This window comes from Sparassis crispa (genome assembly GCF_003851025.1).
Source record: "Sparassis crispa DNA, contig_000004F, whole genome shotgun sequence".
In the NCBI taxonomy this organism is placed as follows: Eukaryota; Fungi; Basidiomycota; class Agaricomycetes; order Polyporales; family Sparassidaceae; genus Sparassis; species Sparassis crispa.
In genome coordinates this window covers 2,175,300-2,201,389 of record NW_020939751.1, presented here as the reverse complement: position 1 = coordinate 2,201,389, position 26,090 = coordinate 2,175,300, and the positions used below count along the sequence as shown (strand labels likewise).

General features: G+C 52.4%; 10 protein-coding genes across 10 annotated transcripts; 6 read left to right on the top strand and 4 right to left on the bottom strand.

Annotated features, from left to right (window-relative positions):
* Positions 1-24: 24 nt before the first annotated feature.
* On the bottom strand, positions 25-1,033 carry SCP_0507690 (Uncharacterized oxidoreductase; the record flags this gene model as incomplete). The annotated part of the gene is made up of 3 exons (XM_027758825.1): positions 25-646; positions 701-894; positions 947-1,033. 3 exons carry the CDS (start codon positions 1,031-1,033, stop codon positions 25-27), a joined length of 903 nt encoding a protein of 300 aa, XP_027614626.1.
* Positions 1,034-3,983: 2,950 nt separating this feature from the next.
* SCP_0507680 (Aldehyde dehydrogenase) lies at positions 3,984-5,447 on the bottom strand (the record flags this gene model as incomplete). The annotated part of the gene is made up of 7 exons (XM_027758824.1): positions 3,984-4,537; positions 4,594-4,621; positions 4,674-4,724; positions 4,786-4,889; positions 4,961-5,161; positions 5,225-5,238; positions 5,290-5,447. 7 exons carry the CDS (start codon positions 5,445-5,447, stop codon positions 3,984-3,986), a joined length of 1,110 nt encoding a protein of 369 aa, XP_027614625.1.
* A 364-nt stretch (positions 5,448-5,811) lies between these two features.
* On the top strand, positions 5,812-6,339 carry SCP_0507670 (hypothetical protein; the record flags this gene model as incomplete). Its single annotated transcript, XM_027758823.1, has 1 exon — positions 5,812-6,339. The coding sequence occupies one exon, from the start codon at positions 5,812-5,814 to the stop codon at positions 6,337-6,339; it is 528 nt and encodes a 175-aa protein (XP_027614624.1).
* Positions 6,340-6,713: 374 nt separating this feature from the next.
* On the top strand, positions 6,714-8,850 carry SCP_0507660 (hypothetical protein; the record flags this gene model as incomplete). The annotated part of the gene is made up of 6 exons (XM_027758822.1): positions 6,714-7,021; positions 7,072-7,585; positions 7,636-7,842; positions 7,903-8,091; positions 8,141-8,386; positions 8,446-8,850. 6 exons carry the CDS (start codon positions 6,714-6,716, stop codon positions 8,848-8,850), a joined length of 1,869 nt encoding a protein of 622 aa, XP_027614623.1.
* A 350-nt stretch (positions 8,851-9,200) lies between these two features.
* On the bottom strand, positions 9,201-13,835 carry SCP_0507650 (hypothetical protein; the record flags this gene model as incomplete). The annotated part of the gene is made up of 15 exons (XM_027758821.1): positions 9,201-9,230; positions 9,281-9,434; positions 9,486-9,897; positions 9,952-10,093; positions 10,142-10,357; positions 10,411-10,902; positions 10,968-11,081; positions 11,133-11,242; positions 11,292-11,477; positions 11,527-11,682; positions 11,734-11,888; positions 11,944-12,030; positions 12,090-13,543; positions 13,590-13,670; positions 13,782-13,835. 15 exons carry the CDS (start codon positions 13,833-13,835, stop codon positions 9,201-9,203), a joined length of 3,843 nt encoding a protein of 1,280 aa, XP_027614622.1.
* Positions 13,836-14,097: 262 nt separating this feature from the next.
* Positions 14,098-17,664, top strand: SCP_0507640 (hypothetical protein; the record flags this gene model as incomplete). The annotated part of the gene is made up of 4 exons (XM_027758820.1): positions 14,098-14,960; positions 15,021-15,574; positions 16,301-16,955; positions 17,010-17,664. 4 exons carry the CDS (start codon positions 14,098-14,100, stop codon positions 17,662-17,664), a joined length of 2,727 nt encoding a protein of 908 aa, XP_027614621.1.
* Positions 17,665-18,409: 745 nt separating this feature from the next.
* Positions 18,410-19,387, top strand: SCP_0507630 (hypothetical protein; the record flags this gene model as incomplete). The annotated part of the gene is made up of 2 exons (XM_027758819.1): positions 18,410-18,657; positions 18,709-19,387. 2 exons carry the CDS (start codon positions 18,410-18,412, stop codon positions 19,385-19,387), a joined length of 927 nt encoding a protein of 308 aa, XP_027614620.1.
* A 1,223-nt stretch (positions 19,388-20,610) lies between these two features.
* Positions 20,611-21,210, top strand: SCP_0507620 (hypothetical protein; the record flags this gene model as incomplete). Its single annotated transcript, XM_027758818.1, has 3 exons — positions 20,611-20,621; positions 20,684-20,900; positions 20,965-21,210. The coding sequence occupies 3 exons, from the start codon at positions 20,611-20,613 to the stop codon at positions 21,208-21,210; spliced, it is 474 nt and encodes a 157-aa protein (XP_027614619.1).
* A 295-nt stretch (positions 21,211-21,505) lies between these two features.
* On the bottom strand, positions 21,506-22,708 carry SCP_0507610 (Glutathione S-transferase-like protein; the record flags this gene model as incomplete). The annotated part of the gene is made up of 4 exons (XM_027758817.1): positions 21,506-22,181; positions 22,235-22,332; positions 22,417-22,571; positions 22,651-22,708. The coding sequence occupies 4 exons, from the start codon at positions 22,706-22,708 to the stop codon at positions 21,506-21,508; spliced, it is 987 nt and encodes a 328-aa protein (XP_027614618.1).
* Positions 22,709-24,413: 1,705 nt separating this feature from the next.
* SCP_0507600 (hypothetical protein) lies at positions 24,414-25,043 on the top strand (the record flags this gene model as incomplete). The annotated part of the gene is made up of 3 exons (XM_027758816.1): positions 24,414-24,599; positions 24,652-24,793; positions 24,850-25,043. 3 exons carry the CDS (start codon positions 24,414-24,416, stop codon positions 25,041-25,043), a joined length of 522 nt encoding a protein of 173 aa, XP_027614617.1.
* Between the last annotated feature and the right edge of the window lie 1,047 nt (positions 25,044-26,090).

The window sequence follows — 26,090 nt, the reverse complement described above, 5'->3', positions numbered from 1 at the left end:
ATTTTGTTGAAACGAACTTCAGCCTCAAGCTTGGGCGAAATCCTTCAGTCTCTCCAAATCTACATCCGTCGACCTCCATATCGCCTCAAACATCTCAACGTTCTCCTTCACGGTATTAATCTTAGCAAGCATCAGTTCACCGCAGTCAGTGCCCAGCGGCAGACGCATCCACTCCCGCTTCCCACCCTGGCTCTCCACCAAACCCTCCCCCATCCCTACGCCGTGCACGATCTCATACGTCCGCTGCGCGAACTTGACCAAGTCGCCGAACTGTCCACTCTCTTGGCGCCTCTGCTGCAACGTCTCGATGAATTTATATCCTTGCTTCGGGTCCGTGTATACTGTGCTCAGCCGCTCGGTCGACCGTGCCTTGGCGAAGATGTTAGTGGGAAAGTATCCAGGGAGGATGACGATGACGCGGATGTTATACGGCTCGACCTCCCGACTGAGCGACTCGGAGAACGCGTCGAGCGCAGCCTTGGAAGCGGCATACGCTCCTAAGCCCGGGTAGTTCCAATAAGCCCCGGCCGAGGACAGATTGAAGATGTGACCCGTCTTCCGTGCTCGGAAATGGGGCAGCAGGGACTGCGTCAGGACAATTGTCCCGAACACGTTCGTCTGGAACTGTGCTCGTACACCTTCCATACTATTTGCAACTAGCGGTGAGTGATAGCCTGTGGATCTCGAGCTGGTTGCTTACTCTAACTCCTCTACTGGCCCGGAGAGGCCATAGCCAGCATTATTGACCAAGACGTCGATCTGACCATATACCTTCAATGCAGCCTCGCCAACCTTACGGATCTCAGAGTCGGGAGCGCCGAGATCGAGGACGAGGGGCTCCGCACCCTTCAGCTCCTCGGGATATTTGGACATTGACCTGACAGTGGCAATGACCTAGGGCAGAATATATCAGGCTCCTCTTTCAAGACATATCAGACGTTCCCACCTTGTCCCCTTGGGCAAGGACATGCTGAACAAGGGCAAGGCCTATTCCGGAGCTCGTGCCAGTTATGAGCCACACTTTTGCAGACATTTGAGCGGTTTAGCTACTTGCAGCGACGCGGCCTTGCTGACGGTCTTATATACAGTATGCGCGCACTTACCTAGCGCCGAGTGCTTGGAAGGCCACCAAATTCATGCAGTCACATTTCCACGTAGTGCGACATCTACGGGAGATGTTTGTGGTCAGCGGCACTCACAGAGGCAACACCTACGCTAAAATAGGAAGGCGAAACCATCGAACTGGTCATGAAATGGCGGTCAGTCATCCTGACAGAGTAGTCTCGCTGTCGACAATTGAGCGTATGTCATACATCACCTGTGCGTTCGAATGCTGCAAGCGATTGTTCTCAGCTCCACTGCAGCCGATGTTGACTACTTATCGGCCTGGCCCTCAAGGAAACAATACAGCTAGAACACCTGCCACACCACATGCATCACACTTCTCTCCATGCGATGTCAGACTGTCGATGGCTTCACTGGCAGCTTTCCTAAAACAACTATGATTCAGCGCATTCCACTATCCTACTGAGGAGAATTACTAGCCTATCCGGATCCCGCCGTATACGATTCCATTTACGAGGACTCTTTCGACTGCAGCCGTAATACGGGTATCGGTTGAACGACCGTACAATTAAATAAGGTCAATACATATTTTGCCGGCCTGAATTGATAATGGAAAGTTTGAACACGATTATCTAATGAACTGTGGACCACCCGCACAGTGTGCGTTACGACCCGATAAGCTAAGGATTACTGTATGTAAAATATACCCATACCACAAAGGACAGCTCACGAGCTACGATAAGCGCGACAAGACTTGTCAGAAGGAGTGTGATGTGAGCAAATCTGCACCAAACCTAGACGTGATACCGATACAAAGAACAAACACGGATGTGGAGAGTGGACGATGGCCACAACGACACCGTGAGTCACTGGCGCTGCTCGAACGACCCATGAAACGCTTACGCGTTCGCCGCACGGCTGGAAGAAACGCTAGGTGTATCGGAGAGAGACCGAGGGTCTGAGTTGGGCGGTGGAACGGACGTGCACCCTACGTCAACAACACCTGAATAATTCCGCAAGGAAGTAGCGTGAAGGTGGAAGCAAAGTTTGTGGATTAGAAGTAAAAGGAGTCGGAAACAATAACGATGGCGATGACCAAACTGGAGGTAGCGAAGAATGAGATATGAGAAACATACCAGAGTAGCTCTATACAGCAAACGCCGAATCCATCGCTGCATACAAGAATACACAACACATCCAGCCAATGGAGGAAATTTTGAGAATCAGAAACTGGAGAGCTAGAAGGTAACTCGCCACCTGTAACTGTTCTGCGAAGCATTCTCGGAGCTGTTGCTGGAGCAGGCAGCGGCGACGAAGCGCACGCTAGTGTTCCCAACCATTCGCCCGGGCGCCTCTCCACCTCTCGAGCCGCTCGTCGCTGCTGAACCAGAGGACACGAGGTTTCCAGAGACCGCGAGAGCAGCCATGAGGAGAAAGGCGAGGACGGCAGGGACATAGGACAGCAGGGTACGAAGGCCTTGTCCCAGGCGAAAAAGTCGGGAGGAAGAGGTGACATCTGTCTCGAAGTGAGCAGATGCAGGTGATCAAAGAGAGTGCCATACAAGCTAGACACTGTGCCAGAGGAATCACCTTGCTTGCCAAGGTCTCCTCGCCCCCCTTAATTGCACCACTTTTCCGTGCCCCGTACCTGCCCGACTTCTCTCCCGAGTGTCTCCGGTTAAGGCCTTTATGTTCGACTCCCGGTGTCGTCGCATCGTTCACCCTGTACAGTCTGTTGTTGAATATATAGAACCATCGGCGAGCGTTGCGTACAATCTGTTGCGCGGCGTTGCTTATTCAATCACTAACAAACATTATCCAGTTGTCTGTTCTCTTTCGAAAACCAGCCCGGTTGCTGTATGCTTGTACTTGTCCATTCAACACTTCACTACAACTATCACACAGGTTTTTTTCCGCCATTAATTCGACTTTTTCCCTGTCACAGCACATGCATGTAGTCTATAAAGAAAATTCACTAGAAGTGAATCTGTGGTGTTCATCACCCATTCATTTAATGATGGCTCTGACATCTGAAGTACCGAAATTGAATTGTGAACTTCCCCTTCGATCTTGACAACCGAGCTCTGTTGGGCGGAAATTATTGTTTACTAATACCCTTCAAATTGTCTAGACTACATGCATATCTAACAAATGCATTACCACTTGGCAAGCAAGGTCAGGGCCAACGCCAGTCGGCGCTTTCCTAGTATAAATATGCATCTAAATTGGACGCGATCGGGCGCGATCGAACGCGATCCGTCACGGTCCGTCACGCACTGGGGCGCGTCTTGCCCATCCCCCACTAGTAGCTCTTCGCCTCCCTATCCTCGCCCCAGCCCCGCTAGGTTCCTTCAAGATCCTCGCCCGTGTTCGCAGGGCACGCTCGCGCACCTAGGCCGGTCCATCTTCTCTTGGGTACCGTGCATGCACGCCCCGACACTCTTTTTCGCCTCAAGCAGCACGCCCCTGACCTTAGCCAGCGCGGATCGCCACCGACGGAGGAATCAATGATGTCGCTCGCAAGCACACCGTGTTCGATTCGGTTTCGCCCGGCGCGCACGGTATCTCGGCACAGCTTTCGTTCCACAGGACGATCACAACGGCCATAACCCTGCTCATGCAAGTGTCAAGCGCATCCTCGATGCAGCAAGATGGCCGGGCGGACTGCAGCCACACAGCGCATGCAGTGCCCGCCGACTTTCGCTGTATGCACTCCTCGCCGAACGCGAAAATAGGGGCACCGTTAGCGACCGCATACACGCATAACACAAACGACGAGGGGACAAACGAAAGTCAACAACTGTCCGATCGCGTCATGCTCGTCGCTATGCAAAGTAGCGCGCTCACGAAGGACGAGGCTGGTCTCCGCGAGTCATACCCTCGAATCTTGAAGCCTGAGCCCCCGACGTCGAACACACTCAGTAAGCGTGCAGAGAGCCGAGAAAGGCAATAGCATGGCACACTCGGTGTCCAACATATGCGGGATAAGAAGGAAGGGACACCGATCCATCAACTGTGGATGCTTGCATGCCAGTGTTCACGTCTGCTCGCTGGGGACGAGCTCGTGCCCCAGGATCGAGCCCAGGGCGCGCTCGCCCGCGCCCGTCTACCACCGCACATGGCGAGGTGCGCGTACTCGAAGCCGCGTCCTCGAAGATCATGACTGGACTCTTCCCACCGAGCTCGAGCGTGACCGGCTTCAAGTTACTCTTAGCTGCAGCTTCCATAATTTTGCGTCCAGTGAGGGTACTGCCCGTGAAGGCAACCTTGCCGATGAGCGGGTGCTCACTGATCGCCTGGCCTGCGGTAGGGCCATATCCATTCACTACATTCACCACGCCACGCGGGAAACCAGCGTCAGCGAGTAGCGTGCAGAAGAGCAGCACCGAGAGTGGCGTTAGTTCAGACGGCTTGAGCACGACAGTGTTCCCGGTAGCGAGAGCAGGTCCAGATTTGACCGCGACAGAGTACACTAACGAGAGAACGCAGGATCAGCGAAAGAAGTTGCGAGAAAGAAACAGACGCTACTGGGCACGTTCCAGGGAATGATTTGGCCCTAAATTCGGCGCAAATTAAGAACGAGTAAATTTTGAGAGGGTGCTACTCACCACTACACCAATAGGCTCGTGCCGCGTGTACGTCATTTTGTTATCGTTTGTCTGCCATTGTCCGAGACCAATGGTCAGATGTCAGTGACAATCTGAGGACAGTGCACGTCACTTCGATAGTCTTGCCAGTGATTTTATCAGCCCAACCAGCGTAGTAGCGGAGGATTGCGATGGCGCTAGTGCAGTCGCCATGGGCTGTCGTCTTGAACGTCTTTCCTGTAAGTGACATGGCAACACCAATGAAAGTTGTTCAGACAGGCGATGAACACGCTCGGGGCCACAGGTACCATTGGTAAGCGTGTCAAGAGCAGCAAATTCGTCGATACGTTGCTCCACGAGGTCCGCGAGCTTGAAGAGCATCTTACCGCGCTCCACGCCAGGCGTCTTGAATCCCCAGGACGCCTTGAAGGCGGCCTTCGCCGCACGAGCTGCGAGGTCGATGTCTGCCTTTGTCCCCGCTGCAATGGACGTAATAAATTTCCCAGTGGCTGCGAACAAAACCAAGCTTCAATCCAACAGAAGATACAAGTCTGACTGATAAGTAAACTTACGTGGATTCATAACACTGTCACGGTCTCATAAGAAAGGCTGTTTCGCAAATCAGCACGGTACTCACTCGATTGTTCCCCCTTCAACAGGGTCCACAAACTCGCCGTTGATGTACAGCCCAAGCGGGAAGGTGACAGTTCCCTTATACGCCGGTGAATGTGTTAGGCATTGTCGACAAATATTGGACGGATGGCAGTACGCAGAACGAAGGAGACTGCAGGCCATGCGGCGCCTGCTTAGGGTGTACTTATCGGTGAGACAGCCGGATAAATAAGAACTTAGGTGACGAGTGAGATGAGTAAGTAGCTGATAGAAGACGGAGACGATGCCGGTCGCTTCGTGCTCCTGACTCACTTTGCACCCCATGTTCATGGAGAGTAAAGTGAGTCATTGATAGTACGGTGAGTTTCCTGCACTGCAAGACGTGGTGGTACAGGATGCAGCTGAGTGCACGTCCACGCCGCAGTCCAGGAATCCGGGATACGAAAATTGAAGCGGAGCCACTTTTGGGAGATCGAGTTCAGCGTCTACACGCAAGCGCCCGACTCAACAAGCCTTGTTATTGACCGCGACGAGCTCGAAAGTCAAGATGTCCGACGACCAACATCGGCGCACGGTACTTCCTCTGCCCCCGCGCCGCATACGGTATGGCGAAGAGGTAGACCGCGGTGCTCTCAGTCGGCGACTCAGGCGCCTCGCTGCCGACCTTGCTACTCCATCCACGTCTGCTCCATCGACCGCGCCCGGGAGGACATATTTCAATCCCTTCTGGCTGCCAGCCACCCTACAATTCCATCCTGCCCCATCAATGAGGCATGCTCCTCCGCGCACAGCGGCCCCTGTCCCCGAACATAGCCAATCCACAGGCCAAACCCCCAGCCCGCCGTCACAGAGCTCGCGGCATCCACGCGCCCCTGCACAGCCGCGTACCCCAGCCGTGGCTCCAAATGCTGCGGAGAAGCTCTCAGACATGGAGAGAACGTTCCAGTGGATGCGCGACGGTGGACGACTCCCTCCACTACCCTCCCCTCCAACACACCGCGTTCAAGACCCGTGTGCTTGCGCCGTGTACAGGTCTGAACACACGCAAATTTTCCGTTTAATTAGTGCGCGATAAGCCCATCTATTCGTGGCGTAAATGTGTCTGTCTACCTGCCGTTAGGTCCAGATTATTCAACTTGTTGCACTCCCGGCAGCCTGAGCATTTAGCATCCAAATAGATGTCCCCAGCCAATCTTCCCTCACCTGTTTGAATCATCAGCATGTATATACAGTTTGTGTACTACCTCTCGAAGTAACTACGGATTCACGTCTAGACCAATTGTGAGAACGTCATCCATTTCTGTATATAGGTACAGATAAGATAAGATAATATACGATCATGTGACCGTACAGCGTCGCGTCCCCCAGGCCTCACAATTAATATTCACCCTACACTCGCCGGATGCTTAGCGCACAGACAAACAGACACGGAACTGCATATCACTCACCATGAGCTCAATTCCAGCCAATATCCTAGATCCCGTAATGCAAGCACTTTGGCCAACCATGCCGGCTGCGATTCAAGAGAAGTACCTGATGCAGATCCGTCAGCAACGCACGGCAGAATGGCAAAGAAATCAACCTGCCGGAGGACCACAGGGGATGCCCTTCGAACACACTTCCACTGTAGAGTCATCAGCCACATCACACAACCAGAGAGGAGACAGTGGACCTACCCGCGGGAGGCAAGACAGGCAGCGACATGTGGAAGACCAGACACAGCCACGCAATAGGAAGAAAAAGAAAAGCAAAGAAAGGTGAGTAAATAGTTCAATTGATGTGACTGCACTCACACTAGCTGTGGCAGGAGTCGACGCCGACGGCTCTCGCGCTCTAGATCTCCATCTCGCAGACGAACTCAGGACGAGACAGACATACCTTCGAATCCAGCTAACCAGGGGGCTATTCCACCGGCATTTGCCCCCCCGCCTGGAGATGCTATCAATCCCGCACTTCTACAGCTTCTTCCAGGAATTAACATTGCGCATATAACCACCCTGCTTCAGCAAAATGCTGCGGGGTTCATCCCACCAGCAGTGCCAGGTGTCAGTCAGGCTCAGCTAGGGCAGAGCATACACCAGGGACATACCATGAGTATCACTGATCCTGCTGCTACATCCTTCGCACGTGGTTCTCACTCTGCCTCGCGAGGCGCCTCCGCCGTGGCTAAACGCAGCTTCCTTCGTCGCCATCCTAATCCTACGGATGAGAACATTGAAGACCACACTGCAAACATCGTGAATGAGCCATGCGTAGACATAACGAAGGGAAAGGTATCCGACCTGACTGGAGAGCAACGCAAAGCTAGAACATTTATTCTGGTAGGCTATATGCACTTCATAGCGATGAGTAATGCTCACTGATCTTGCAGAAACTTACCTCGTCATGCATCCGCAATGTCACTGGGGTTGGAGTCAAGGACAAGTGGCCCATTCCAGTTGACGGTATCCTGCCCGAGAGACAAAATGAGCAAACAGGCGAAACATACATTAATCCCGCATTCCACAGAGATGTTAAACATACAGATAATCGGAGATTGCTGGTACGAGTGCGCGACATCATCTACGCTGAACTCTCAGTAAGAATTTATCAACGCCAGAGAACATTGATCAAGGAATTGACTTACCACTGTACGCAGGATGAGAAGACACGCCCGGACTTTATGAACAACACAACGATGCGAATTACGGCTGACACCGTGTATGAGCTTGCGAAGGTATCATGGAATGGGTACAAGGAGGCCTACCGTGGACAGGTCGAGGATGGGAAGCGTGTGTTACTGCGACACAATCAGCAAAAGACGAGGAGAATGCAGCGCCGCAAGCAGGTAATGAACATTTTACCTCATGCAAACATTTATTGATGATCATGAGTAGAAGTCGAAGAAGCTTGCACTTGGCGTTACCAGTTACATCCAACGCCATGGCGTTGATCCTACGGAATTGATTACCCATGAGATGATGTCTGACGAGGCATCTGGACCTGATACAGATGCAGGCGAGCTGAAAGAGGATTGGAAGAGGCGACTGGCAGCAGAAGCCGGGATGAGAGACTTGCCTGATACCGTTCTTGACAAACTTGGCTTCTTCGAGATAATCAGGCCAAACTGGCGTTCTGTGGAGGTGCGTCAATAGCATCAAGAATTTAGTGATAAACTTGAATGACGTACACACCACGTCAGTACTCTGATATTCTACACAAGCTGTGGGATTACTTCTGGGAGGACCTGCCTCCCAAGGACCGGCAGGAGTTCAAGCAACGGGTGCACTCGGAGAATAGGTCTAGTGACGATCCTCCTTCTATTGCTCCATTTGACTTTGGGATCAATCGCGACTGGTACGAGCAACACAAGGATAAGTACCCACATTCAATCATGCTGCATGACTGGTTCTCGTTCGGCGACCCCATCGGCTTCGGAACACGTGCAAACGAAACTCGGCAGGGAGTAGACGTCAGTCCTGATGCTGAGGAAGAGCTGATCCCTGGGTCGGATGTACATTCAAGCTCTTCACGTCGTTCTTCGTCGCACTCTCTATCTCGATCCAGGTCATCGTCATCTCGCAATGACTCCGAGATGAGCACTTAGTTTCTCCTGCTTTGCCGCTTTTCTCCTGCTTTGCCGCTTTTCTCCTGCTTTGCCACTTTTCTCCTGCTTTGCCACTTCTGCATCCATTCGAGATTCTAGTAGCACTCCTGATCGTGTTTTCGCATTGTCCATGTCTCCTACATCGATGTAATAAGTACTGTAGGGAAATCAAATGTTACCAAATTTGAACGGTGCATAGGCTGAAGTATACAGAACACGTACTGAAATACTTGGGCCAATGAGCAGTGAGGGCGCTGTTTTGACGCCGTTCTGTTCTAGCCAAGAGGAGGGCGGCTTGTGTATATCCTCGCTGTTGATGCCGATGCTGATGAAGGGTTCTAAGTCTCTGCTTAATCCTCTGTCGTGAATGAGACAGCATGCTATAGAACATGATTAATACAAGTGCAATTAAATAACAAACACGACCTACGCGCTCCAGGGACGTTGTCATCCACATTTTGGGCGAATGAAATTTTCCACGTGCAAGCTGGCAACGAATCATCCTGAGTGGTATGACCGCAGGTGGGCCATCAGCATCTGCATGGTATTTTTGATACTCCCAGAATTCAGTCTCAAGCTCGGGACTCGGGATTATTAAATTAGTTAGCCACCGAAATGCAGGGATAATAACGCACTAATCACTCCAGATGTCATCCGAAATGGGAACCCGATCAAGTCGCTTCATCCATCGCATCTCAGCGAAGACCGTATCGCCAGTAACGCCACCTTGAAAGTGCTCGAAGACAGACATCACTTCACCAGCCAGGATATTCCCATTGAGGTCTACTTTGACGATGGCAGACGCAGCAGACAATTTGCTAGAGTGTGTCACAGGCGTAATTCGTCGACCATCAACCAGTGCATAGTCATGCACCTGACCATACTGTTGCAGAAAGTGTGCGCTGCGAGGCACATTTGCCTCTGTCGGATAGTAGACTTGCTTGTGATCATGGTTATAGAGCTTATAGAGGGAAGCTCTAGTGCGGTCTGACAGCTTGACACCTTGATTTGAAGGAGGGCCAAGCGATATTGGCAAGAGAGATAGCACTGTTAATGAAGAACGCTAGTGAGTGTCGCTGACTACATAACGGTGAATCTTACCATCATCTGCGACATATGCCAATTCCTGCGCAATGGACTCAACCGTTCCACGGGCCTCACGATTTTCGTGCAGGAGATGCTGTGCAATGTGAGCAGATATATCACCGTCTGATGTACCTTTAGATTGCGATACATAATGAACCTGCAGCGAGGTTCATATCAAAAGGACAGATTAAAACAAGTAAATTACCATAGAGTGAATCTGTGCGTCTCGTTTGAAGGCACGCAACATGCTGATCTCCAGTTGCCCGCCACCCCAATTGTTCAAATGAAAACCTTTCAGAAGTTTGTTGAGTCGTTCAGGTAGGAAGGACCAGAAACTGTAGACTGGTCCATAATCTCGTATCTGTGCGGCTATATGAACCGCGAAATGATGGTTTGGCATCAGCCCGTCACCACCATACAGCTAGAAATTTGAGTTCAGTCACACAGACATTCATATGTGATGTGCGTGCGTACCCTTTTGAAATCGCGCAAGTAATCGAAGAGAAGACTTTCACCGCGGTCAATCTGTGTCGCGAAGATTGAACCGCTGAGAAGGATCTTTAAAGCCGTTGCAAGCTTCATGTAAGCTTGCATCTCCTCAGGCTGCAGGCGTGGACGAGGCTCTTCGGGCGCCGGACCAGGGTCCTTGACCTTCTTGCCCTTTTTCGTGGATGCAACCGTACTTGAAGAAGCTCCCTCTCGAGTTGCCGTAGGACTAGGCACCTCCGGAACTCTTCCTGATGTCTGTTCCTGGCCGATTTCGCTTTGGGGTACTTGTTCTGCTGTCGATGATGATGCAGTGACATCACCCCTTGTCGTCTTGGCCGATGTCTCCTGTGCATGCTGGATGCGTTCCCATTCCTGCGTATCCTTCTCCCATTTCTTCTTTGCCTTTCTCCATTTCTTCAGTGCTTTCTGATGGTCCTCCTTCGCTTCTGGACAGAACTCTTCCCATATCACCGGTAGCTACATTGTTACAGAATAATAAATAATGCTTCTTTATTCACGAAGCACTAGTAAAAGAGACTTACAATCAGGGGGCCAACGGTAATAGCTAGAGCCTTGTATTCATCTGCAGAAAGCGATCCACCGGCAGGTTCACCGACATGGAGCGGAAGCCGTCCCACCCATGGAGGTGACTCAAACTGATAATTTATATCAGAAGGGTTGATTCGTATACATCGTTTTGCACTCACCGTCTCGAGAAACTCATGCATGATAGCGAGTTCACGCTTCGTCTTTGGAGTGTTTGCACGGAGAGCATTATACTTTATCCATCGCCCGTACCACTGATTTTTAACAACACCTGTGAAGTCTGATAAGCATATAATCACGCAGGCTTGTTCCCTGCTCACCAAGTAGAAAGTTGTGCATGGGGTCTATCACGGTCATGCGAACTGGGTCGAAATACGGTAGGCGAGCAAGCTCCGTCCAGCGGACACCGTGAGCCTTGAAGAACTCAGCACGCTCTGCCTCTGATGACAGCGTTTTCCACTCTCGTGCTAACCGCTTGTGATCCTCACCATTGCGCAGTGGAAAACCTATTGAGGTGTGTCAGCCAAGCATGCCAAGTTGGAAATGACTAAGTACCATTGGATAACCCTTCGTCCGAGAACATCTGGTTCTGCTTCACATGACACTTCGTGCACGGTACCTCAGCATGATTCTTGTCGGCGAACCCACTGACCTTGCACATCGCAGGATGATCGCAGACAACAGCTACGAGGGCAACACGAACACAGATACCTTGAGTCCATGTTAGTTGGTAATATTTTCGTACAAATAGAGTGGACTCACCATCTGGATGTGAAGGCGTCTTCATGATAACACCGTTCTCGTACAGATTCAACAAGTCGTCAACAACAAGCTTGAGATAATTTTGTACTTGCTCCGCTGTTGGTTCTGTAGGACCCGGTGTCATCGCACAAACGAGGATATTTTGTGGTCGATATCTGGCGAGAAATCAGTAAGTACAAATGCAAGTTACACCAAATAAACGGGACTAACTTGACACTTTCGCGTAGGTTCTGTACGCAAAAGGCCATCGGGCCTGAAGAATGCGATGGCGCGAAAGATGTACGTGAGCAGGAGAACCTGATGATGATTACCATGAGCCCCATTATTATGTACACATGTCGCAGAGAACAACGTACCAATCCAGACTCATAGACACACCAATCCGAATCTCCGGAAGCCTACTTTCGTCCTTACTGAAGAATGGCTTCTTGTCAGGACCCGGGAGCGTCTTCCAAACATCACCATCCATGATGCGCGAGTACCTGCCTGGAAGTGAAGGTTCTGTCTCCCATGCCACCACCTCCTTGTCCATACCAGGGCGACTTAAGAAGTCGGCGATCTCAGCTGAGAGTGGTGCATACGGAGCCGCGAGAATGGGGGGAGGTTTGGGTGGATCTCTGCCAAGAAGACGTCGAAGCTCGCGAACCGCTGCATGTTCGCTAGGAGGAAACAACTTCTCCCCGCATTTAGGGCATGCTGACTTGCGGTTGATCGTCGGCTCGAAGAGAGATTTGCATGCCTTGCAAACAGGTAGAACATGGAAGCGATCTTTCAAATCGAGGCGTTTCAGGAGAGTGGTGAGCGTTGCAGGCATCGAGTCGTCCTTGTTTAACAGGCGGAGTGCGATGAAAATCGCGCGGATTGCGTAAAGAATCAACGACGACGCTCGAAAGGTAACATGGTACTTTGTGTGTAGGATACCCACAACCATCAATATTGCACGTACGAACCATTTCGGATGGGATTCGAGATATGCGCGTTCATCAGATAGCCGCGTTCCGAGCGGCGGTAACTTCCTTGTATCTATGAATGAATCCGGATCGTCGAGCTCATGCTCTGGAGGCTGTGCGACACAGGTCGCGCGTATTTCTGCACCGGCTGCTGTGACGCTCTCTTGTCGTTCTGGAGTTGACATGTCAGCATTGCCCATGACAGGGACACTCTCCGGGTCCAGACCAGACATCCTAAGGACACGCTGGACTTCTTCGTCATCGGGGTCCTCATAATATCCCAGTTCGCGTTCCTGAAGGAGGGGACTAGGACTTCGCGACATGTGAACAGGAGTGTGGGAATGCAAAGCGGGGGATATTCCAACTGCATCTGGGTCAACTGATGCCGCGAACGCGACTGGTGAAGGGGTGCGCATGTCGAATAAAGGGCTGGAATCATCGGGAATATCTGATCCAAGAGGCTCCATAGGAACATCACCCATGAGCGGGAAAGATGCTGCTTGTGCTGCACGAGCTGTAGGGTGTGGAAGCGGACCCGAATGAAATGAAGGTGAACTCGATCGCTTGCGTGGAATGCTCGGGAGGGTGCTGCCTCGGCCCACACCTTGACTTCGAAGTGATACCCCTCGTCCGCGTAGTGCCGCAGTGGGTCCGTACCTTTGTCCTCGACCACGAGAGGCCATGGTTACACCTGTTACGACATGCGATGACGCGGAAGCTACGTTTGCACGTCCACGCGCAGCAAAGGCTGTGGTCGCAAATGCATCTTGCTCCTTGTGCTGTTGCCACAGGTAGTACGGTACCTCCAATCCACCACAACGGATGCAATCGCACATGACAAGCCTGTACCGGCCTGTGTTCTATAATCATGTGAGCTAAATGTCGCTGTGCAGGCTAGTGACATACCGGTCTCGCGTGCGACATAGCCTTAAGCGTAATGCGCGACCTGTTCCTTCGCGTCACTACACGGCGTACGTATATGCACGGCTACTTCGTATGTGGGTGTATTGCAGTTCCAACGTGAGTGTTGTGTGAAGTCCCAAATGCGCAGCGAGGAGGTGGTTGATTGACGGGAAAGGTCAAAGTACTAGTACTCACTCGAGATTGAAGCCACGTAAGTCCCCACCTCAGAAGTCGAGCAACTTCGCGCATGAATCAGTAACTTTTTGACAGGTAAAAATTTGATGTATTTAGAGGTGCCGAACATATGATGAACTACTGAGCTAGTCGGGATGTAGCTGGTATCGAGAATGCCTGATGTGGCAGACGCGCAACCGTATCGGGCTTTCCCGCGTGCTCACACCTATTCGCTATCTGAAGGAGAGCACGCCCTTGGATCGACCAACCATATCGCCTAGGCCGATCTATTCGTTACCCAGCTAGCAAGGGCCTGAACGCGGTGACATCTGCGCGGATGGCGGCAAACACCTATACAGGAACACCTTCGACGTCCGGCGCCGCAGTTGCAGCTAGCCTAACCGCTCAGACTCGCAGTGGCGGTACATCTGAGAAGCGTCCTGCACCCGCCACACCTGCCGACAAATCTGCGAAGCGCCCCAAACTCGCCACGCCACAAAGTAAGCCTGGACCTGCAGTGTCGTCAACCGCTACAGCAGCGATACTTCCCACTTCACCAAAGGTTCTCCAGAAACCCGATCCTGTGATGTCTACATCTCCATCCGCCGTGACACACTTCAAGACTGAGGAAAAACCCCAGGAAGCTGTTCCTACGGCGTCTACGCCTTCGTTGTCAGATGCAACATGCATCAAAGCAGAAGAGCCAATTTGCCCTGGAACCGAATCCACCGCGTTTTCGTCTACCTCTGTGCCCAAGTCCGCATCTAACGTGGAGCATACGGACGCGCCACCACTAACCCCTGCTTCTAGTTCTAAGCCCTTGCCGTCTGTGTCCGTGTCAGACACGACACATCGCGATGTAGGACACGGTGGCCAAAATCACACAGATGTCGGACCAGCAGCGTCTGCGTCTGCGTCTACTTCTTCTACGTCCGCACTCGCGTTCAAACACGCCGACTGCACTCGCCACTCTATGTTCTGGCAGCGCGATGATTTCGTCGTGCTCCGCGTTCAGAATACGCTCTTCAAGCTGCACAGGTCTCGGTTGGAACAGGAATCGACGTTCTTCGCGGATCTTTTCAAACGCGACACTGAACGACCGGCGGATAGAGACACGGTGGATGGCTGCCCGGTCTACCTTGTGGACGGCACGTCCGCAGCGGACTTCGCGGTTCTAATGGAGGCCATGGATGGCGGGATGTGCGTGCACCCTGTTATTTATTCCGACCGTGACTTTGACCTTATCACTTTTCTTCACAGTACGTACGCGTTGAATCCCCTGCCTTTCCCGGCTCTCGCCTCCCTGTTACGCGCCGCGCACGCGCTCGCCTTTCCCAGGATTCTTAACTTCGCATCGCATGTCATGCGGACGACGTGGGCCCCCGACCTCGCGTGCCTCACCTCGGTACGAACACCGAACGCAGCGGAGACCATCGTCCTCGCACGGACGTGCAACATCCCGGAGGTGCTCAAACGCGCGTATTACGAGTTGCTGCGTTCACCAGGATTTCACCAGTCAAATGATGATATCGACGACGCAATCCAGCGTAAAGCGGCGCTCGAAGCGGCGGAATACGCTCTCCTCCTTGCCGCTCGCGAGAAGCTGCAAGAAGTGTGGATACAAATCGCATCCACGCCCCCGGACACATCTTGCCCACTCATCTCTTTTTCTCAGCCAGCGGACGCTGAGCCTCGGCGCGCCTGTGAACAGGCCCACGCAAAGGGTGCGGAGCTGTGGGCAGAGATGGTTGGGCGAGCACCCGTGTTCAAGGAAGGGATGCTCGACCCGCTAGGTGCGCTCGAGAACATCATCGGTATGGATTGGGGGGCGCGGGGCCTTTGCACGGGCTGTGTAGAGCAGAGGAGGACGGCATGGAAGGATGCGAAGGAGCGGATCTGGGGGGATTTGGACGCGTGGTTGTGTTTGAGCTGATGGCCGCCATCGAGGTCAATGTCATGGAGTGGCGGGAAGATGACACGACACGGTATAATAGATTCGAGCCCGTGAAACATTCTAAACCTGATGTTGAGCTCTGCTAAATCGTACTGCAGAAGTGGAGATATCTCGAATCATCCGCCACCTGGGAACGCTGTGTCACGTCGCGAAACGTACAATGTGTAGCTCACAGTGGAAAACTTGACTGCCGTTCATGAGAAGTTACCTTATGGGGCATGTCGCCTTCTCGTTATGGACGTTGTTTGCTGGGCGTTCACGATTGGGACACATATACCTTCCTCCCTTCCGACTGGAGTGGGTCACCGTTACCAGGAATACAGCATGCGCATGCAAGACGAGAACTAGTGAACAGAGCGCGCACATAGCCTGGCACTAGTGTCGAAGTTGTTCTCGAGGAATATCTATCTGGTCATGAAGCGCCCGACCGGTCGCTCGCAGTTAGGGTTAGGGTGGAAGGCCGTCCTCGTCGTTATGGTCCGGGTCATTCCTGTCCCCAAGCGAAAGCTCCTTAAGGACAGAACCGCAAGCGCCGCATCTTGGACTTCTCGCCTCACGCACGCCACTGAACGTTGACGTTGAACAGCCGCTGTCGCTGGTGCGGCGAAGAGCTCAGCCATGAAAAAAGGTGCCATTACTAAGGTGCCCGATGGCGGAGCTGAACCCTTTCCTGCGTCCCCTGCGAGCCGGACGCGTACGGGCTCATCATCAGCATCCGCCGCTGCAGGTGCGGCGAGTCGTACCGCTCAAGCTCAGGCTGGTAGCGCTGCGCGTACGCCGGAGAAGCGCGCTGCTCTAACTGAGCCTGACCGTATATCCGCGAAGCGTCGTAGGCTCGAAACGTCACCATCAGCAGGAGAACAAACACTTTTGGATTCTGAGCCTCTGCCATTCGCGTTGTCGACCGTGAAAGTAGAACAGGTGTCACCGAAATCCGGACCTGCGGAATTGACAGCTTTGTCCACTGCGTCTGCTCCCTCATCTTCGGCGAAGTTTGCCCTCTGTACGCGCCACCCCGTCTTCTGGCACGAAAACCCTATCGTACTCCTCGTGCAGGACACGCTCTTCAAGTTGCACAGGTCACGGCTCGAACATGAATCGACGTACTTTGCCGATTTATTCAAGCGCAGCAGTAATCCGCCTCTGGAGGGGGACGTGATGGACGGCTGCCCCGTCTATGCTGTCAACAGCGTGTCTGCGGCGGATTTCTCCGTGTTGATGGAGGCAATGGATGGCGGAATGTGCGTGCCGCCATGGCGACCATTTACTTCGACATTCTCATGTTTTCTTCTCAGCATGTACGCGCTGAACCCCCCACCATTCCCTGCCCTGGCGTCCCTCCTGCGCGCAGCACACGCTCTCGGGTTCCCGAAAATCCTCGACTTCGCGAAGCATGTCCTCCGCACGATGTGGCCCCCCGACGTAGCACACGTCTCCTCTGTGCGAATACCGCACGCTGCCGAGACAATTACCCTCGCGAGGACATGCGGTGTACCAGAGGTGCTCAAGCGCGCGTATTACGAGCTGCTGCGTTCCCCAGGATTCAAGCAGACCGACGACAATCACGTCGATACGTGCGCCAAACCCAGCCTCGGCCTGGCGGAGTACATGCGTCTCGTTGTTACACGCGAGAAGCTGCAGGAAATGTGGATTCAGATCGCCTCCGCTCCAGAAGTTTTGTTGTGCCGGCTCCCTTTCCTTCCCTCACCTTCTGACTCAGACGTCGAACGTCAGCGCGTCTGCTCACAGACGCGCACAAAGGATGTGGAGGTGTGGGCGGAAATGGTGGTACAAGTGCCGTTGTTCAAGGAGGGGATGCTCGACCCACTAGATGCGCTTTCGAACCTTGCCGCACTGGATTGGCATGCACGAGGGTTCTGTTTGCGCTGTGTGAACCATTGGAGGAGGACATGGAGGGAGGAGTTGGATGGGTGTCTCGACTTGAAGTGAGGTTGTTGTGTTGCCGCTGTCGTCTGACATCATCTAATAGAGCATGCATATGGTACTAATGCTGTGAGTAGACAAAGCATTTCACAGCGATGCCTCAAACTTAAGTGCAATTAATGGGACCTGACCTCGAAAATTCAGCTACGTATCGTTCAAATAACGGAGACCTGCAGATCCAGCGGAAATCGAGGCGGCCTTGTATAAATATGCCTGACGTGCTGTTTCACTGAGAGAGACTCCAAGGGGTTCCTAAGAAGTTGCCTTGTAGGGCATTTGGCATACCCGTTATAGCTGCTGGCTTCAACTTCAAGTTAGGACGCGGTCATCGTGACACAGTCACAGTTGCATCTTGACATCTCCCTGTGTAGAGACAAGCTTTCTCCCGCGTGGTAGGTGCAACTCTGCTGGCTACCATGAGCACGGACATACCTTCTCTCGACGAACAGCACACGGGCACGCCTAGGATTCGATGCCCGGACTCTGTACGTTTTTACTCTGATCTCTCTGCCCGACGACGTGTACCTCCTAGCACCGTGGCGGAAGGCCCTTCCCCTTCTGACTTGAGCCGTGCACAAGATGTTCTGAGCGCCTTCTTTGAGCAGCTGCTGCCACGTTCGGGCTCTGATCGATCCCATCAGTTAGTGACATCTCAACCACCGATCTTGCTCTTTCTTCTGGGGCGAACGTCTCCACGGATGGGTCTGCGACGCGTGTGCCAGTTAGGCCACCCACTTTGTCATCTGCATCTATGTTCAAGTACGCCCACAACGCGAGACATACTGTTTTCTGGTATCACGATGGCTCCGTCGTGCTTGTCTTGGAGGACATGCTCTTCAAGTTGCACGCATCACGCCTAGAACGAGAATCAAAGTACTTCGCAGATTTGTTTCGCGGTGATCCGCCGCAGGAGACGATGGAAGGCTGCCCAGTCTACATTGTCCACGGTGTGTCTGCGGCCGATTTCACAGTTCTCGTAGAGACGATGGAAGGGGCCATGTAAGTACCCGAGTTCTCCATTATCGCTCTTATTTCTGACATTCTTAATAGAACGTACGCACGGAGCCCCCCACCATTCCCTGTCGCCGCTGCACTCCTCCGTGCCTCACGTGCGCTCTCCTTCCACAAATTCACAGAGTTTGCGGTCCAGGTTCTGCACGAAATGTGGTCGCCCGATCTGATGCTCGTGACTTCCGAACGCAAGCCGTATGCTGCTGACACTATCGATCTCGCGGTGATGTGCGACGTCCCAGAGGTATTCAAGCGTGCGTACTATGAGCTTCTCCGCACGCCACGATTTAGACAGTCGGTCGACGGTGACGACGGCAACATGCGCGATGATCCAAGCGCGCCGTCTACCCTCGGGGTGCTCGACTATGAGCGCCTCGTCGCTGCGCGCTCGAAGCTGCAGGATGCGTGGCTGCAGATCGCGTTGGTCCCCTTTGGTTCCGACTGTCCCCCGCGCGCGTTGCCTCTTGGATCCGAACCTGCAGATGTACGACCTTACCAGAGCGGTGAAAGTGCGCAGCTGTGGCACAAGATGGTGGTTCAGAAGCCTGTGTTCAAGGAGGGAATGCTGGACCCGCTGGGTGCGCTTCAAACACTGATTGACATCGACTGGTGCGAGCTCTGTTACTGCAAGAGCTGTGTTGGACGCCAGCGGAAGACATGGACCGAGGCGAGGGAGCGGATCTGGAGGGATTTGGATGCGTGGCTGGGCTTGGGGTGATGACTCAGAGTAGTGGGTCTTCACGGTGCATTTGGCGAGCATAAGCGTCCCTCTGTATCCCAATTATAAGTCGAGCGTGCGTCTGCAAAACCAAAGGCCTATGTCTTGAACATTGGACAGTTGTGACGAACTCTCCTGGATGATCTGCATATCACGAAGGGTCTGTCCCGAGAGGACGGCTTGCATTTTATTACTGTGTCGCTTCACCATAGCTGGATGCTCGAGATCCACTTAGTTAGGAACTAGAGGCCTTTGCCTTAAATATAAGGAGGTTAAGCAGATTTGAATTTTGCTGGCAGTGGTCGAGGACTCGTCGAGTGACTCGGGTCCCACTTCAAGTTGGACTTATCATACTTAGTACATATCTGATATATCATCACTCATCGTCTCCGAGTACGATATCACAGAGCACCGATCATACCAATCATGGCAGTGACGTCGTGACATAAATTGAAGGTCGAGCTCTGACTGTCACGTCGCTACTGCGGTGAACCGACCTCCCACCACAGCATCTCCGATCGTCCACACCATCCACATTGACCGGACGCCCACATCAGCCGCAGAGTGCACTCAAAGTTTTGCGGGGAGCTCGATCGTGCTTCCTGTGAAATCCTGGCGTGGTTCCACTAGCTGTCTCTTCTGGGAAGTTATGTAGGTGCACACTTCTGGTATGCATACATGACTCGCCAAACTTGAACTGCATCGGTCCCTCACAACACAATGTCGACGGATGCTGGTGCGACATTTTCTCTTGCGATCGATCGCGGTGGATATGCCTATACGTACGTTGAATTGTGTACTAAGGCTCCTTCTGTAGGAGCGGGAGCGACAGCTGTCTCTTTGCCGTACACTGCCTACTAGGGGAAACCATGAAATTTCGAGAAACACGTGTGCGAGGAGTTCACCATGAAGCCGCTCCGGACTCGATGCCGTGTATTCACGCACCTTCCATCAGAGCCACCTGCGGTCATATGCTCATTTCAGTGTCAGGTACGTTAAGTCATCCTCATTCCATTCATGGCCAAGAATGTTCATTAAATCACTCGGTCTGCATTTCTTTTGGGAGTGACGGCCTATGTCTTTTCCAGCGGCGAGACGTACATTCTGTTCTGTCCCAATTATCTTCCATTGTCGTATATATAATTTCGGCATCTACAAGTAAGTAGGCACCAGCGGCGCCATTCAAGATGCGCTGGAATGGGTTCCCATATGCTCAATGAGCGATGTCTACTCAGTGCGTCTTCGGTGTCTGCATGCGAAGGTTTGAACGTCTAGCCGTTCATTGCAATTCTCCAGCGGACCTCTTTACTCTGCCACGCCGGTTACCATGTCGTGTCCTACAGGAGCTGCAGGAGCTGCTTCAGAAGATATGCGGACTCGCATCGACTTGAAGAGCGTTCCCAGCGAACTCTGTGGCTTTGAGGGCACCTGGTGGCGCAGCTCGTCATTCAGGCACGGCTACATGCTCGCGTACCCGGCGTGCTTCAACGTCAGGGGTGACCACAACTCCGAGGTGCGTCCCCAACTTCGAGATGTATCGCTGCCTCAGTCATCACGCATACATCGCTGATACTTAGACGATCAATTTCACCGGCTCGCCCCTGACCTCCGCGCGCGCTGCATCGTTCGCGCGGAATCTTACCCATCTCTCTCGCGAGTCCATCTTCATTTGCCTGCGGCGGGGACACTACTCACTGCGTTGTTTCCCCGCGTCTTTGGAGACTTTGAGCGAGACGGCTCGCATTAGAAATAGTCTGTTGGGAACCAACGGCACTGCAGCTGCCCAATTACTCGACACAGAGTCAATGGCGGCGGTGTCGTAGCCTCTGACGAGTCTGAAAGTTCAGTATCACTCCGTTTATGTCTACTCTCCTTCGGCTAACTTATCTTTGTAACCATTCATCCACAATGTATTTTTGTCATGCATCTCAGACTTAACCAGACAGAATTTAGCTATAGAAGTCATCGGGTCACCGTAACAACGTTCAGTGTAAACTTAAATAAGTTTGTGACTACAGTACTTATCATACGTGGTTACTCGAAAGATTGTGCGTCAAATCACGCCTACATGTTCAATGTTCAACGTTCAACGTTCAGGCTGTTCAGCTAATAAGTATCCTACAATACCATCTCGTACTTATCAAATGCTTGCATGAAACTCCCCCACTTCCCGCCATCCCACGTCTTGACTCTCGCCCACTCCTGTGACTTGGGACCTAACACCCTCTTCATCCAAACCAGAATGCTCGCGATGGTGATATCGGCATAACAAATAGTGTCGCCCATGAAGAACGGTTTGTCCTCGTCGTCCAATGCCATCCAGCCAGCGACCCTAGCGAGCGCGGCACGCAGCTCCTCCCAGTGCTTCTCACGGATTGGCCCAGGAGGTGACCAATCCTCCAGTTTCCCGAACCAGCTCTCTCTCGTCCGCCGGTAAAACGCCTCGCTCGACGGGTTGAGGATATTGTTCGTCGCGGGAAGCATCAGCGGCAACGCCGGTTGCGACACCATTTGCGCGAAGGCATACTGGAATGCGGCGTGCAGGGCGCTGCTTCCGCGGGGAATAAGCACAGGCGTGTCTGGGTAGGTCTCGTCGAGATAACGCGCAATCTTCGCGGATTCGGCGAGGACCGTCTTCGTGGACGGGTCGTAGATCACTGGGAGGGTGTACTTGGGGGTGTCGTACTCAGACGTACTGGTCGGTTCAGCACCGATTTCTTGACACACTCGGGCAATGTCAGGGTACTCGACCCATACCGTCTTGTATGGCAAACCCTTGTAGTTCAGGGAAAATCTACACAGACAGCTTATCGTATGAGGATCTCGAGCTACGGCTTCGTATCTTACCTCGTCTTCCAGGTATTGGGCGACCAGGCATTATCCTTAATATCTCGGGAGGGAATATCGTAGAGGGTGATGACGTTGGACATGCTGCGGTGTCGATACTAGAGCATATGCACATGGTCAGCAGATGCATGCTTTATACGTGGAAACAACCTCGATCTGGGACCCAATAGGCATTGGATTACCAAGTCAGGGTCACGTTCGATAGTCGCACGCGTCATGGTCACATCACGTGAACAATGTGACACGCCGTCCATGTCGAGTGGGTTCTGGTAATAATCAGTGGTATCTGTCCGTAGGGGCTCTGTATACGTGTCATGACCGTAGGCAATGATAGTCCCTGTCATGGCGTTGGTGAATCCAATCCTCCAGGGAATTGTCCAGAAACATTCCGGTGAGATAAAGAAATCTTAACTCACCGCCCGTGCAATCAAATTCCCGGACCACCGATGGAAGAGGACGTGTCCGGCCGTTCATATCACTTTCGACTGGTTCTGGATGAAATAGTGAGCTTGTCATTTCTTTAGATATGACTCACGTCTTTTGTAACATGGCTCAAAGGCAAGCGTCGTGAAACCATGTATGGCCGTCGCGCTGCAGCATCAGCAGGGCTCCTTGAGGCCAGGCTCAGTTCTCGGTGCCTTCAGTCTGCACAGCTCTCAGGCTGGAATAATCACCAAGATACTCCATGGTGATGCCACATCTAACGGCTTTTTTCTCTCGCAACGGCGTGGGTGCCCTGTCTACGGCTTATACACCCGAGACATTCGGGAGCATACGTCAGTGTCAGTCCCTGCAAATGCAGAAGGCACACGTACCGATGCAGAGTGAGGCGGACAAAATGAGTTGGATTTCTGAACATGTCGTGCAGCTATGACGACGGTTAAAGTTTTTATGCGCTGCGCAAGCCTACCACGCGAGTCCATTGTGAGATTCGAAGTATCACGGGGTGAGAACGAGGATGCAGTCATGAGATGAGCCGTTGAACTCAGAAGTTACGAGAGTCAGTAGTAATGGCAGCGCATCCTCGTTCAGGCTGTGGGAACGCAATACTAGAGAAGAATTCACACACTCGTCTTGAGCCCACGCTTGATCAAGAGAAGTGAGGTTAGGTCTTGGAATCAGCGAATCTACGCGGAAACCCGGGCTGTACGTGCCTAACATTCTGCAACGCAGATGTGGTAACTTATGCTATGTTGACTATGATGAATTTGATGGACAAAAACACGCAAGCGAGACTACAGTGAACTGTTCAATGTCAGTGAGATCGGCGTGGAACGGCAAGAAAAGGTATACCTCTACAGTCCTAAAGTTCATCTAAGTACCTCAACTTGTTCTCATCTCCAGAAATAAACATCAGGTTTTCAGCTTTCCCGGCCCAGGGCGTCTGAAAGATGGACTCGACAGGCCAAGAGATCCGAAGTGACAGGCAAGAAGCCTAACAGCTAAAGTGGCAAGTGGTTTTGGTGGGATTCGGAGTATACCCATGACGTGACACCGTGATGCGACGCGATTCAACGTGTCACCTGGCCATCGCTGAATTCGGGAATCTGTCATAATGCATTATACTCGAGGTAATTGTTGTAAACACTGTAAATGTTGCGTGAACTTTTGTAATGTGTTATATGGCTGAGTAATTGACAAATGATTGATAACTTGAATGAAGATGGACTCACGCTTTCTTGCCTGGCAGCAAGCGCTCCTTCACAGGCGGTCATTCTCCTTCTGGAGCGCAGTGATTCGGCGCTTCAGATGACCTTCCGCAAAAAGTGGCCACTGGACCATCAGCCTCTGGAAGGGGTGAGCTACTTCGACTTGGACTCTGAATCTGTGTATGAGGCTGCAGGGGAAGATTATGATTTGGAGGCATTTTCAGGGATGGCCGTCTAGCAGTGCAGGAGGATCTTTATATTTTCCACAAAATCCGAACGTACGGCGCCAGAGGTCCTGTTTCGTGAAGGCCAGAACGTGCCGCGCTATTAACTGGAGGGTGCTCAAAGCACCTGGACCGATGTTCCTCGTGCAGGTATGTTTATCACGTCGGGTGGATCAACAAGACATTACTAAGCGGTTCACAGTGGTGAGGCTCGAGGTCTAGTATGCGCTTACAATGTTACTGCACGCAAGCTTTCCGCTCATGCATTCACACTTGTAGTTTTCGATATTGCTGGTGGTTACAACAATGGCGGTATTCTGCAGTGGGTGCAAACGTCAGTTCACCCATACACGAGGGCTTTCGCGGCACCAGTCAAAGTGTAGTCTTTACCGGAAGCACGTGGAAGAACAAATCAAGATCCATCAAGATATTCACAAGAGGCTGAGGATACAAGCAGCTCAGCGAGAGAAAGAAATTAGCCGACAAACACAGGTAAGTCTTCAAATGGTCCCGACGCTGGAATACAATGTGCTCACTTATGCAGATTCCGAGTACTCAGACGGAGGAGCAGGATAGTGGTTTGGAGGCAGAGTTTGGTGGTTCGAGTATGCCGGAAGATGTGCCGAAGGCAGAAACTATGCAACAGCCATTGACTGAGGCTGCCAGGCCGTTATCGTTCCATGCAGGTGAATGGTCCCCTGCCAATTCCAGCTCCTCATCTGGACATCTGGAATGCAAGTAGACGAGCGCGGGGTGGAAGGCGATGAGTGCGGTGCCAGTGTGGAAGGCGACGAGCGCGAGAGTGTGGAGGACGATGGTGAAGACTCCGAATCAGAGGACAGTGAAGATTATGACGGAGACGAAGAAGATGTCGAGGATATTCAAGAGGACTTGTGGGAGGACTCGGACGGACTCGAGGGCTTTGCCGCGTTGTAAGGGAATATGTCTATATTCTATGCTGTGTTCACATTGAATGGTGATAGTTTTGGACCTTGGCAATCTCCATAACTCCGCTGAGTATATTGCATCTTCAGGCTCGCGGTTACCCCTCGACGCATAGATGACCTCGCGGTAATTACAGACATTATATTCCACCTTGCAAAGTTACGACGGCACGTAAACGCTCCACAACCCTTGCGTGTGTTATAAAACAATGTAAATCAGACATTCACTACGCTTTCAGTACAAACGAGCTCACAAAGTGATTACAAATTACATAATCACACATGAAAGTTGCGATGTGGACAGTCCACCTGCTAAACCACCCATGCCCCCGAGACTTCTGCAGTTCAAATTCATTCTCGTTGTATGTCCTCTCTACGTCCCCTGCGGAAGCTCATACGGATCGCACCTGAAGAGTCGTGCTCGCCTTGAGTTTGAGGTTTCGCGATGTCGTCAGTGCGTGTTCGAACCTGGTGCATCCGCTGGTACGCGGCTTTATTGGCTTTCCAAAGATGCGACCCCCCTACCCAGTACGTCTGCAGAACGGTAAGGATGGCCCTGTTTACCTATTTGTATGACAAGTATACAGCGTCAGATGGCATTGGCAAGCTACCTTAGGAGGCTCTCGATGACGACCATCAGCCGATCAATGCCTACTCATCGCATTGGGACGGCAGTCATCACTTACCAAACATGCAGTCGACGGGTAGCTCGACCGTGACGCACTTCCCCGCGCATGTGGGTGCTCGTCCGTCGCAGCGCTATAATCTTGAGGCGCAGTCCTGTAGTGCTAGCATGAGATTGCGCGAGCCCTGTTCTGTGGGACTGTGCTGATTGCGAGTCGCTTGACCATGGCGAGTGCATGCACGTGGTGTTGATGACCTGTCTTACAATCTGTCTGACTCGCATCTGCTATGCACCCGGTCTCTTCGAGTTTATCCATCTAGGCAATACCTCGTCTGTCCGCTCACGTTCGTCTATCTGCGCACATCCTCTGTCCGCTTGCGCATCTTTCTCCACCACGCGCGCGGTCCCTTCATA